Consider the following 13,786-nt stretch of genomic DNA (forward strand, 5'->3'; position numbering starts at 1 on the left):
GCTCATTCTTTCATTATTCATCTGGGATGTTAAAACACAGTTAATCAACTGAACCAGCATGAAGACATTTTCACGTTTGGCTAATGGTTCATTTGGGTGATTTACATTTTTTGCTGATATCTTTGTTAATATGAAAAGGTGACTGTTTGTGTGTGTGGCTGTGTGTTTGTGTGTGCGCACACAGGTATGGCGCAGCGGTTCAAGATGGCTCGCAGTACTTCGTGCTTCTCATCATCACAGATGGTGTGATATCAGATATGGCTCAGACTAAAGAGGCCATCGTCAATGTAAGTCATCTTTGACCTCACTCTCTCTCTTTCTGTCTTCAAAAAATATTTATATCACCACACTGGTAAAAAAAAAAAAACTGCATCACAAGAGCCCTAAAAGCCTAAGAAGGTGTGTTTTGGGTCTTCCGGAGGTCCTCTTCACATCTAATGGGATTCGTCTGTCACCGTTGCTATAGTTACCCAGCAGACTGGATTTAAAGGGAATTTGCGACTGTTTAGTCACATTATTAGAACAGCCACACCTTCCTTTTAAGATCTTGCCTGCTGCTCTGTCTCTTCACCCTCTTCCCTTGATGCTTTGGATCTCAGTCTTCAGTCACACGGTAACATTTCTGCACTGACTGATTTGGGTTCACGCCAAATGACCGAACAATGCATGTGCGTTATTCATTTCTATACCTCAAGTGATTTTTTTATTGAAGTCTGCTGTGAGAATTCCACTTTTGTGCTCTTTTATGTTATTCTTTTTTGAAATGATTAGATTAAAATGAGCACTTTGAAGTTTTTCTCATACGCACTCTCTCGCTCTGTGATTCTCTGCACTTACAGCAATTTGGCCTCTTATTCTGAGAGTAGCTGAAGTGAAATGTAGGGAAATTCAGTAAACTGAGTGGTCACTTTCTGTCACTAATTTAGATTTTTGAACAAGGATAGACAAATATACTCGCTGGAATCATTTTCATATTTCAATCAGTATTTGTCTTGGTTTTTCAAGTAAAAATATCTAAACATCCTTTAAATAAATAAATAATTTACTTGAGAAGCAAAGTTAAAATATCTTTAAATAATTTTTTCTCATCTCCATTAGCTTAGATCTCTTATATCTATTTTCTGAGAGAAACTAAAATGATGTAGGTTGATGTCCATGTACTAAATGGTTGCTTTAGAGTTTAAAAACCAAAAACAAGAATAACAATTTTAGACACACATGCACCTCTTCTAAACTGTAAAAATAATTGTCAATTAGTATTTTATTTGTCTTTTTTTCCCTGTAGATATGTTTAAACATCCTTAAAGGTCCCATGACATGAAAATTTCACTTTAAGAGTTTTTTTTTTAACATTAATATGAGTTCCCCTAGCCTGCCTATGGTCCCCCAGTGGCTAGACATTTTGATAGGTGTAAACCAAGCCCTGGGTATTTTTGAGAAAATGAAAGCTCAGACGGGCGAATCTAGAATCTTCCCTTTATGTCGTCATAAGGGGAAAGGTCACCTCCCCTTTCTCTTCTTTGCCCGCAAAGAGAATTTGGCCCTCCCATGAGGAAATGAGCTGCGCGAGCGCGATATTGGTTTTTCCTCGCGAGACATCATGGCTTGCAAACGAGCAAAGCATGGCAGTTGCTCAGTGTTTGGATGTACATATGAACACAAAAGTATTTTTTTAGTTCCTTCATCCAAGCCTCTGAAGAACCAGTGGGTTATGTGAATTTCTGATGTGTAATTGTTCAAGTTCAGACAGATAATCTTTCTCTCAAAGTCGTTCAATATTGTTTATGCATCAGTAAATCAAGCCAGTGACTAAAATATCAACTTCACATCGTTTCTCTTGGTAGGATGAAAATAATCTTATTTAAACTGTGATTAAAATATATACAGAAAGCGATCAAAGAACAATCCCTTTCCAATCGTCCAAGCTGTCTATCACACAGCGTGAGTTTATCTGGACACTTGCCAAAACTCGTTATGAAATCAATGACGCTGTTACGCTGCACAACGAAGCTCTTACTGTACTTCCCTCATGTTTGCATTGGTGAAATCATTAGTGAGAGTGCAGAAACTGCGTTGCAATGATAAGATCTTCATTCACGCGATCAACAGGCTGTCATCTGCTCAATGCTCATCACTGCAACCTTTTATGTGATGGGAATAGATCTAAATACTTAAAAAACTTCTCACGATTCGTTAATTTCGATAGCTGTAATAGTAAAAATGTTTAATAGCTGTAATAGTAAAAGTATTCGAGAGAGTTCCACATGTAATGCTAGCTATTTCATATGCAAGCATGTCAGCCAATCACAGCAGTGGGCGTTTACACTGAAGTCTCACAGCAGACACGCCCCTTCAAACAGAGCGTTCAAATCAGAGGCTAAAATAAGGCTAGGAAAAATGCCTTTTATTTCTAAATTATTAAAAAAAATTATCTTAAAAACATACTAACATTATAAGGGCACCCCAGGAAACATTATAAAATAATAAAATAATCCATGTCATGGGACCTTTAAAATAAAGAACAAATACATGTACATAAAAAGTCATTCCATAGGTTTTTTTTTTTTTTTGTTTAACTTTATTAAACTTAAATTTATGCTTGAAAAAATTGTCAATTGAAATAAAGAACAAATTAAAAATAAACTTAAAGAGACAGTACATGAATGATCTATGTGTAAGAATTTTGTTTTTTATATTTAATAAATCTGTTAAATGACTCCAAAGAAGTTTTATCCTCACTGATACCAGCAGGTGTGAGCGTGTTCAAGCAACCACTGAAAATCTAAGAATACACTGAAGCAAGGCAAGAGGGAATGTGGCTAAGCAGACAAGAAAACACTGTAATTCACAGAGTTTATTATAGGCTGGCTGTAAATGTGTCACCTCACATAATTCACAGTAATCTGCACTTATTTCAAGGCTGAGAGAGTTATTTGGTAAAAAAAAAAAAAAAGTAAAGAAAACTGGGAGAAACAAGAAGGAGAGGGAAAGTAAACAAGTGAATGAGAAAGATTGCGAGAGAGGTGCTTGAAGGAAAGACCTACAGGAAACAGAGCAGTGAATGCATGAAGTGTGTGTGTGAAATGTGTTTGTTTGAACTCATCTTCCCAGCTCTATTTCTTTCAACTCATGACTGCCTCTGTCCCCCGTGAGCATTTCCGGGAATGCTGACCTACTTCCAACCCCATAAATATGTTTTTATAATCCTTGCCCATTGGCACCAAGCACTCAGTGTGCTGTCTGCACAATGCATACAGACAGGGATGGACTGGTAGACAGAAAACAGCCTGGGACCAATACCATCCCCATCACAATATCACAAGTGGATAAAATAATTATTGCCTGCATTTTTTTATTTTTGTTTGTTGGTTGTTTGTATGTATATTTTGTATGTATGCATGTATCTTTATTAGGTACACCTTGCTAGTGCTGGGTTGGACCCTATTTTGCCTTCAGATCTGCCTTAATTCTTTGTGGCATAGATTCAATAAGGTGCTAAAAACATTGGTTTATATTGACATGATAGCATAACGCAGTTGCTGCAGATGCTGCACATTCCAGCAGTGTCCAGCACATCCCAAAGGTGCTCAATAGCATGGAGATCTGGTGACTGTGGAGGCCATTTGAGTATAGTGAACTCTTTGTCATGTTCAAGAAACCAGTTTGAGATGATTTGAGGATTTTGATTGAAAATATCCTCCACACCACCACCAGCAGCCTGAACCGTTGATACAAGGCAGGATTGATCCATGCTTTCATGTTGTTTATTTCAAATTCTAACCCTACCATCTGAATGTCGCAGCAGAAATCGAGACTCATCAGCCCAGGCAAAAATTTTCCAATCTTCTATTGTCCAATTTTAGTGAGCCCATGTGAATTGTAGGCTCAGTTTCCTGTTCTTAGCTGACAGAAGTGGCACGCGCTGTGCTCTTCTACTGCTGTAGCTCATCAAGCTTCAAGATTTGACGTGTTGTGCATTCAGAGATTCTCTTCTGCAGACCTTGGTTGTAACTTTTGACTTTCTATCAGCTCGAACCAGTCTGGCCATTCTCCTCTGACCTCTAGCATCAACATGGCATGTTTTTACCCACAGAACTGCTGCTCACTGGATATTTTCTCTGTATTCACTGTAAACCTTAGAGATGGTTGTGCTTGAAAATCCCAGTAGATTCAGAAATACTCAGACCAAGCCCGTATGGCACCAATAACCATGCCACCTTCAAAGTCACTTTAGTTCACCCAAAAATGAAAATTCTTTCAGGAATTACTCACCCTTATGTTGTTCCAACCCTGTAAGATTTTCGAGAACTTCTCAGTTCTCGCGCATGCGTCGTGGCGCTCTCGCGAACTCACGTCAGAGGCCCACATGGAAGAAAATGAATAGTTGAATCAAGTCGGGGTTTTTTTCGGTTTTTTTCGCACAAAAAGTATTTTCGTCGCTTGATAAACTTAAGGTTGAGCCACTGTAGTCACTTGGACTATTTTAACGATGTCTTTACTAACTTTATGAGCCGGCAAGTTTCAATAACATAGAAGCCTATGGAGGAGTGAGACAGCTCTCAGATTTCATCAAAAATATCTTAATTTGTGTTCCAAAGATGAACGAAAGTCTTGAGGGTGAGTAATTACTGACAGAATTTTCATTTTTGGGTGAACTAACCCTTTAAGTCACCGCTCTTCCCCATTCTGATGCTCAGTTTGAAATTCAGCAGATCATCTTGACCATAGATATCATATAATAAAGGCTAGATGTCTCGTCCGCGCTGCTGGCCAATGGAGGTCGACGTCCGCACACGGCGGCCATCTTGCCACAGGGAGCTTGCTCACTCGTAACATTGTGTTTTAATGGTGCATGTACTTTTAAATAACCATAACTTTCTAAATTTTTGACCGATTTTCAAACGGTTTGGTTTGTTATAAATGTCAGAGATGTAGTTATGACACTGCATACATATGAATAATTATAACAATGGACTTGCATATGAAAGAATTATAGCCACGTTAATAACGTTTGTAAGAAACCAAACCGTTTGTAAATCCGTCAAGATTTCAGCGAGATAAGAGGATTTGTGTGTGTGCTGATCAATCACCTTAATTCAGATACCACAGAGCTCGCCAGAAAGCTTCCCTGTGACAAGATGGCCGCCGGTGATGCCGTTCGAGACTCCGCCTTAAGACATCTAGCCTTATATGGATATCTATGATCTTGACCGTGTCTACATGCCTAAATGCACTGAAATGCTGCCATATGATTGGCTGATTAGATATTTGCATTAACAAGTAGTTTAACAGATGTGTCTAATATAGTGGCCAGACAGTGTTACACAAATAAACTAATTGAAAAAATGATAAATAATATATATAATAAACTGAAAAATACATATACATATACGTATATATATATGTATACATATATATATATACGTATATGTATTTTTCAGTTTATTATATATATTATTTATCATTTTTAAATTTTTTAATTTTATAATTTAAGTCACACCTGCAACCTTATTATTATTTTTAAAATAAATTATTTTATTTATTTATATTGATTTCCTCTATATTTATGTCTGAAATTCTGAAATATGCAATCAGCTGATTCTGTTTTAGTATTTGTTCATATTCTCACAATTTGTTGAGTCCATCTTTTGGTTTCCCACATAAAGCTTGAGGGTTACTGAAGAAATCGATCTCTGAATCGTAGTAATTAATGATCAAAATCACTCATTGGTTTGATTAGCTGTCCAGGCCCCAGAGTTCAGGGTTTGTTTGTGCTCTGTGTGTGTGTATGTGTGTGGCTCTTTTTCATCTTGTGTGATGTGTTTTAGTGTGTGGCCCCCGGTGAAATTCCAATTCTAACTCCATTACAGCCCACAAACTTATCAGCGTGACTGAGGTTGTGTGTCCAGCCATTTTTATTCAACAAATTATTCATTCCTCTCAACAGGCTTTCACAGGCCCTCTGGGAGAGTACTTTCAAAATCCAAACCCTCAGGAGCCTTTAAAATTTCTCTCATATATTTTTGATATGGTATATTAAAGGTATATCTCATTATAAGCTCTTTAGATTACATTTAATAGAAATCATGTTTTCCCCCTTGTATGTATTTATTTTATTTTAGTCTGTTTCTGCTGGGATCATGTGTAATGCATTATCTGCAATTACTTTTCATTTCAAACCACTGGGAAGTCGCTTTAGGGAGAAAGTGAGTTTTGTTTCTGTGAATATCCTGTGGTTTTCTTGTTATCCGTTGTCACACTTAAGCTGCCTCTGAGTTTTCTCAATATAGACTCACTCTTTACTTCTCTGATAAATGGGATTTGACCTGTCAGTCAGGCATCATATCAGGAACTGGGAAAGCTAGCACAGGAGAGAGAATGTTGATCCAGGAGGGCCTGAATAATGCATTGCTTTTCACCTCACTGTATGAATTTTTTTATTTAAAAATCACGCTTTCAGAATTCTTTCAAACCATCACACAGTCAAATTCATAATGTCCTTTCAATCCTGATTGGCTCAACATGTACAGATAAAAAAAATATATATATATATATATATATATTGTTATCTCTATCACAAGCTGTGTGCTAAATGTATAAAAATGTTTCAACTTTATTGTCGTTAAGCTAAAGCTTGTTATATGATATCGACCCTGTAAGGGTGAATCATACAAAAACAAGTCCTGTTCAACTTTGGCCCAAAACAGAAAAAAAATAAAGAAGAAATTGTATTTTACATGTAATTAATTTGTAATTAAATTAGTTTTTGTTTTGTGATTCTCATTCAAAATAGTCTTTAATACCTCTAAACAGAACATTCTGGAGATAACCTATATGCGAGGAAGTCCGCTGTAGAACCCATGTGCAGTTTATTTATCCGAACATGAACAAAATACAAAATAAACAGACTTGACTTGACTTGAACTAAACTTGGAACTATACGGTTATCCGGACCACACGTGTGTCTTTTAGTCCCGTATAGTCCGTATAGTCATCCCTGATTGGTCTTAACCCCAGTGACGGGTAGGTTTAGGGGCGGGGTTAGGGGTAGGCCATCGTATGATTGGTCTTAACCCCAGTGACGGGTAGGTTTAGGGGCGGGGTTAGGGGTAGGCCATCGTGTGGTCCGGATAACCGTATAGTACCCTAAACTTAAACTTGAACATGAAACAAAACTCACCCACAGAGGTTACAGTGAACAAAGCTAGACAGGAACAATGGAAAAATGAGGGCTAAATATACCCATGTGCTGCGTCCCATTTTGCATAGCATCCATCCTAAATAGTATTCGAAATTAGAATCAGTGTGTCCCAAATCGTAGTCCTATGTTGAAATGAGTATTCCATAGAAACACGGATGGTATACTTTTTCCGGTTAGAATCCGAACTGCAGTTCTATGTTGTCCACATTATATTTCATCTGCAACAGCATTGTGAACTTTTGTAAAGATACGTTTTGTCATTAACTTTTAAATGCATTATTATGCAAATTGAAAACAAATGAGGAGAGTTCTCCACATGAAAGACTAACGACTGGCGTATCAACATACTACTATATTTCTCTCCGAAACCGTTTCAAATTTTATTTAATTTAATTTGGAGGATTTTAATTGTGACAACAAAATGTTTGACAAGGCAGTTTAAACCGTGACAGGATGAGCGACAGAGCTCTACGTTAAAGATGCTGTTATGACAAAGTAGTATGTCCCAAAGCTCGCATACTATTCTGCTACACAATAAAAAGTATGTACTTTTTCTACACAAAAAACAGTACACAATTTTAGGGCATAGTATAAGTAGGCGAATTGGGACGCAGCAAGAGACTAATTACTAACAAGGAACACCTGTGAATAGTCAAACAATGAACCATTGAAAACATAGAACACATGACTAGACCAACCAATGAGAACATGACAGGATAAGCAAGGGAAGCTCATGAAAAACAGAAAACATGACTTAAGACAAAATTACAAAATTAAAGACATGAAAATATAAACATGAAACAAAACCCAAAACAACATGACACTATAGAACATTCACTTTAAAACCAACAATACTGGACAAAGAAACTGAGGAAACACAGGGCTTAAATTGATAGGGATGATTAAGGTGATTACAGCATGTAAAATGTATCATGAGGTAGAATTAATCTTCTCTGTGTTCTTCTTCTCAGGCGGCAAAACTACCTATGTCCATCATTATTGTTGGAGTCGGCCAGGCTGAGTTTGATGGTAAGAAATCTAATCCCACACTTTTGTAAAGATTCAGTCTTTATCTTATTTAGTTTTATCTTTATTATCTTATTTAATTGTATCTTTATATCTTTATTTTCTGTTTATTTACTCTTATTTTCATTATATTTGTATATACTGCAAACAAAAAAGAAAATGTACTGCAAAACCTTTTTTTGCTTGCTTGTACTCAGCATTTTCTGCTCATAACTATCAACTCCACTAAATGAAAGCTAACATTAGCATTCCCACATGGAGGTTTAAAGCTTGAAGGCATGAATGCGCCTTCACAGTTTGCACTCACATAAAGTAGTTTCTGGATGAAAAGTCACCTAATTTGGAAGGTTTAGGGTTTCAGACTGATAAGCAGATGTCAACTCACAGATCTCACAGCTGTTCAATATAATTAGCCTGTCCAGCCATCTGCTATTAGTATTTATGTTTAGCCTTTCATAATGTTCCAGCAAAGAGGTAAATGTTGGTGTCATGCTATGGGGAAAGGCTCAAGATTGAGTTTTACTGGCTTGAGGGCAGTTAACATCATGATCTCACTTTTTAGCCATGGTAGAACTGGATGGCGACGATGTAAGAATATCCTCCAGAGGAAAGCTGGCGGAGAGGGATATTGTACAGGTACATATCTTTATGAATTTATGTTTGTATATACATTTATATCTGTATTTACTCTTCACACACACTATTTTATGGCGACTAGTGGTTGTCTATGAGTGAAACATTACCGGTAATTCAATTTCGTTAAATTAATTGATTAATTCTGGAACTGAGCCACTGAATCATTCACTTAACTTGTTTGTTCAAAAACATTGATTCAATCAGGAAGTGGATCATTACTGGATGGTATGTGGTGTATATATTGCCTAACCAGTGTCAAAATAATGCAATAACTATTTGAGGAAGTTTCCTACATTTACAGGCATCTCAGATTTAACACTGCGACACCACACATAAAAAAAATAAATTAAAAAAATCTCAAGATAACAAACTACAAACTGTGTGCAACCAATAAAATTTTTTTTGTCAAACAGCCAGGTTTTTGTTACATTGTTTACATGGAAATTTAAAAACATAAAAATGATTCAGGGAATAAATAAACACCTGTAACAAACTACTTTTTAACCTTGTCTGTGCCTGCAGTTCGTACCATTCAGAGACTATATGGACCGGACGGGAAACCATGTCTTGAGTATGGCCCGGCTTGCCAAGGATGTCCTGGCTGAGATTCCTGAGCAGTTAATCTTATATATGAAGTCAAGGGGCATCAAGCCCAACCAGCCGCCACCAGACTACAGCCCACCTGGACTCAGCCCAACCCCCACCATATGAGTTTACCCAGCATGCTGAAAGAAAACAGCCTTGCTTGTTACATCACCTCCAATTTGGATCTAATTCAAAGCCAATACGACTGAATCAGTATAAGGCGTCTAGAAGAGCGGATGGCTTTAATTCTCCATTTTTGGATCCCATACACTGGAGAAATTGAAAATTAAATCTGTGTTCTGGCCTTTGAACAGAAAAGGATGGTTCTGACTGGTCTGTGAGTTTGTTTCCCCCATCATTTCTTCACGAATTAGTCAATGCTCTGAAGAGATTAATAGTTTGGATCTGACTGTGCTGGGTATATGGAGAATATCTGCGCAAGCAATACAATTGTCTGCTTATTTAACATCTAAAAATCTACAAAAACGCTTGTGCGTCAGCACGTGAGGACTGTGTTATATTAGGAAAATCTTCCTATATAATTTATATCCACCAGAGGAGGTAAATAAGAAAAATAGTGAAATTATAACTGATTGTTTGAAATATTATACCCTTTATGGGTAATCTATGTAGTGGAATTGATTGATTTGTTTGTAGAATTTGTAGATAGTTTGTGTAATTGTGGTTTTATTTTTCCACAGGCAAAGTCTTTTTAGTACAAAGTAATATTTCCCATGGCAGTTTCCCATTTATAGCTTTTTAGAGCTATATGATAAACAAGATTTTCTATTCTAAAGCATGTAATCCAGGTAAAAACAATTGTACATTGCATTAAGACACTGTAATAAATGTATTTACATACTTTCAAGTCAGTTAGGAAAAATCCAGTGTAAAAGAAAGCACAAATATTTTCTTAATGCTGTAAAATTTGTAAATGTGAGAAGTCAGAGATGTACTCACCCCGTGCACGGACTGAAATTTCAGGCAAATGATCAGCTCTCAAGAACGCCAGATTTCCTTTCCTTTTTAATTTGCCACTCCAATTCCTTATTGCTCTGGAGCCAGTATATCTTGATATTGTACAGCAGCTCTTCAGACGCACACGACCCATCAGGGGGAAACATGTGAGACGCCTCGCCGCTCGCTGCTAGAGATGATTGGAGATGAGGCAACATCTGCTGTGTTTCTGTCTGCCCGCATCCAAGCCACGCTAAACCTTTGCCCTTTCATTTCTGGGATTCACCCTGGAGTTTTCACAAGATAAAAAAAACACTTTGCATGCAGCTGAAGTTGCTTTTCTCGCAGTGCAAACATAATGCCATTTTGTTTACATGTTTTAGCCTTGGATGATGTATAGCACTGGCATAGTAATTTAGATAAACATCGAACACAGTTACATTGATAAACATCGAACACAGTTAAATTGATAAATCTGCCTTACAAAACAGTAAGTTTACATTAATGGTTGATAGCAAGCATAAATTAGAAACAGTATTTTATATATTTTTACAAAGGAAGCTCATGTTGATTTTCTTTTCAGAAAATGTTAACTATAAGATTTACTCTTATTTAGCATTAGAAACACTAAAAAACATACATAGTATACAGTTTATTTTGTCAGAGGTCCATTTTAAAACTTAAAAATTATCAGAGAAATGTGTATGTATCAGTAAATACAAACTGTTTTTCTTTTTTGGACAGCAGGGCTGTTTATACTTACTCACAGTTTTGATACATTTTCTTCTTGTCCAGTAAATCTTGACATCTCTTTTCTTGTTTGTCCCAAGCTGTAACAATGTTTTGGCTTTAGAGCAAGCATCTGTTAATATATTTCAATTTTACATGCACTGTAGATTATAAACTGTAAAGTTGAACTGCATTTTTTTTAAATCTCCATTGGTCCTGAAACTACAAATTTATGAGTGAGCACAGATGTTTACAAAATGAGAAATCCTCCTTTGAACCCACTTCTACAACAAGAATGACACTCTCTTTAGCAGAGATTGTTACATTCGGAAAATCTGCTCCCAGGTAATAAAACAATGTGTTTAAATGCACCTCTCTTTCACCATGAGTTATTAGCACACCTTTACAGAGAATGAAGTGATCCATCAATCAATTAGGAGATTAAGATGAAGTCTGACAAAGGGAGCATTGGGTGAAAGGGTTTATTTGAGTGTGTTAACAGGTGTATTGATTTACTCTTCACTGGATATTTTATTTATTTATTATTTGGTGTTTTAAAGTTACAAACCCCATCCCCCCTCCCCCAAAAGGGGCTTTCTACTAATTCTGTGTTCTAGATGTAAACTTGTAATTTCTACTAGCATAAATGTAACCTTTTTTTTTATATTTATTTTATTTTATATTTAATATTCATGAACGCATTGCTGCTAGGTGGCTTGTAAATCTGAAAACAAATGACAGGCTTCCTGAAATGTATATCACTATCCAGAGAATGTTAATGGGTTAATTTTATGGCATGGTGTAAATTTAGCAAATACTATTTTTTTTATCCCACTATAATAAATCCAGTAAGTCATAGTGAAGTAGCTCTCAAAATTATTGCAAAGAGGTATAATAGTATGAAAAAGTGTAAATTGTGTACTAAAGATGTGGCCCTTGTTCAGTGCTAACATTCCCTCTGTGAGATTTGCATGATTGTGCCAAAATGGCCGATGGGTTCAGTGACAAACTGGCCTGTTGCTCTTCTTTTAAGCCTCATAACCGGAATACAGAGCATGAAGCATCTCGTTCTTGCTGGATTCCTTTTCCTTTTCTCTTTTTCTCTTCTTCTTTACCTCTCTTTATATCAGTCGATATGCATGGTGAGCTATTTCCAAACCGAACATAGAACATTGCTGTTGTCATTCCCGTGGTGTGTGAAATTTGTAATGGATTGCCTTAAAAATGACAAAGAATAAAACAATGACGGTTTTTGAGAAGATCGGAGAGAGATTTTTTTGTATGCATGAGTTTCTTCTTCATGAATAATCCATCATTTACAAACTGTTACAGTCTATTACAAACCGAAGCAGCCTTTAATGGGAGAGTAGAGAGATTTTCTCATTAATTCAAGTTATATGCCACGGCTGGGCCCTCCAGAGACAGGTTTGCATTTACATAAGTCTATTCGCTTTAGTTCCTCTGGGTTTGTCACATTCATTCTGAGTGATTAGTCACTAGTCTCTCTGGTCACAGTGTTTAGATGGTGTACATGGGTGAATTTCTTCTCCTAAAAGGGTTCCAATACTGTTACTGTACAAATGTCTTTAGTTTTTTTGCACTAACTGCAGAAGTTCTAATCTATCCTGTGTTCACTATGTTTACTTGCTAAATTATTGCTATCTAGTGTGTGGTCAAGTCTGTTAAGGCTGAAATTGACTGACAAGGGGCCATCCTGATGCAAATAGAGAAGTAAACAGATAGGTAGAATTTTAACTAAGTGACAAGTTCAGACTTGTCCTTCAATCACAGTCTTTTTGTCATTGCCAAACAGCAGAAAAGTAGAGAACTAACTCACCGTCCAATCAGTGGGCTCCCTGGGGCCGGCTGGTGTGTTTCCTTCCTCAAGAGCACCTGCAGCATTTAATAAAATTCACTTCTGACACATCAGCTGCATCACCTGAATTGAAGGAAGGAAGGACAAGATACATCACTGATAAGGAGTTGATTTGTTTTCTCCCTCGAACAGAAATGCATTTGCTAAATTCCTGCTTCTTTAGGCTTTCAGCTGTTCTATAATGAGTGGAATGTATTTTTCAATGTTACCAAGAGAGATGGAGACTCATAATTCTGACAGATTGATTGACGGTCCCTTCAAAGACCACCAAATAGGTTTTGAGTGCTAATGCCAAATTAATTCCGCAAATTGCTCTGAAGAACCAGCGAAAGCAATGGCTTTCACTGGCAACGGTTTCCCAACAGAGAGAGAAAAAACATCTGGACAATGTTCTCTGGAAGAACAGATCCAAAATATGTCTGAAACCATCTGGGAGAGACACATTCTACACCATAACAATCCACACAGATGACAGTTATAAAGCAGAGATGAACTACTGTATATTTAGTTATGCTCATACGGGGTTCCCTAAATGCTTTCATATAGCACCCAGCACCCAATTATAATCAATCTTAGGACTCATTACACACTTTTTAGAGTAAAATATGCTTTTTTTTAATTCCTCAGTTTCGTTGCATAAGCAATTATAACAAAATATAAAAATTATGACAACCATGAACAAAAGCATCACTGTGAGTTACAGGTAAAGAGTGAAAATATTTTTTTACTTTCTTGGTGGCACAGCAAGTTAATAGTAGCCTAAGTGTTCCTAAAGA

At 36.7% G+C, this 13,786-nt stretch overlaps 1 protein-coding gene across 2 annotated transcripts in view; it reads left to right on the forward strand.

The window, feature by feature from the left end:
- The window catches only part of cpne5a (copine Va), an 83,973-nt gene extending 71,494 nt beyond the window's left edge, over positions 1 to 12,479 (forward strand). For both annotated transcript variants that reach the window (XM_082189302.1, XM_082189303.1), the window contains 4 exons: positions 185 to 287; positions 8,173 to 8,230; positions 8,790 to 8,863; positions 9,386 to 12,479. In XM_082189302.1, the coding sequence (XP_082045428.1) occupies positions 185 to 287; positions 8,173 to 8,230; positions 8,790 to 8,863; positions 9,386 to 9,574 (424 nt within the window). In that variant the 3' untranslated portion in view covers positions 9,575 to 12,479. The remainder of the gene's footprint in view (positions 1 to 184; positions 288 to 8,172; positions 8,231 to 8,789; positions 8,864 to 9,385) is intronic.
- Positions 12,480 to 13,786: the final 1,307 nt, after the last annotated feature.

Source organism: Leuciscus leuciscus (genome assembly GCF_965113295.1).
Source record: "Leuciscus leuciscus genome assembly, chromosome: 13".
Taxonomy (NCBI): domain Eukaryota; kingdom Metazoa; phylum Chordata; class Actinopteri; order Cypriniformes; family Leuciscidae; genus Leuciscus; species Leuciscus leuciscus.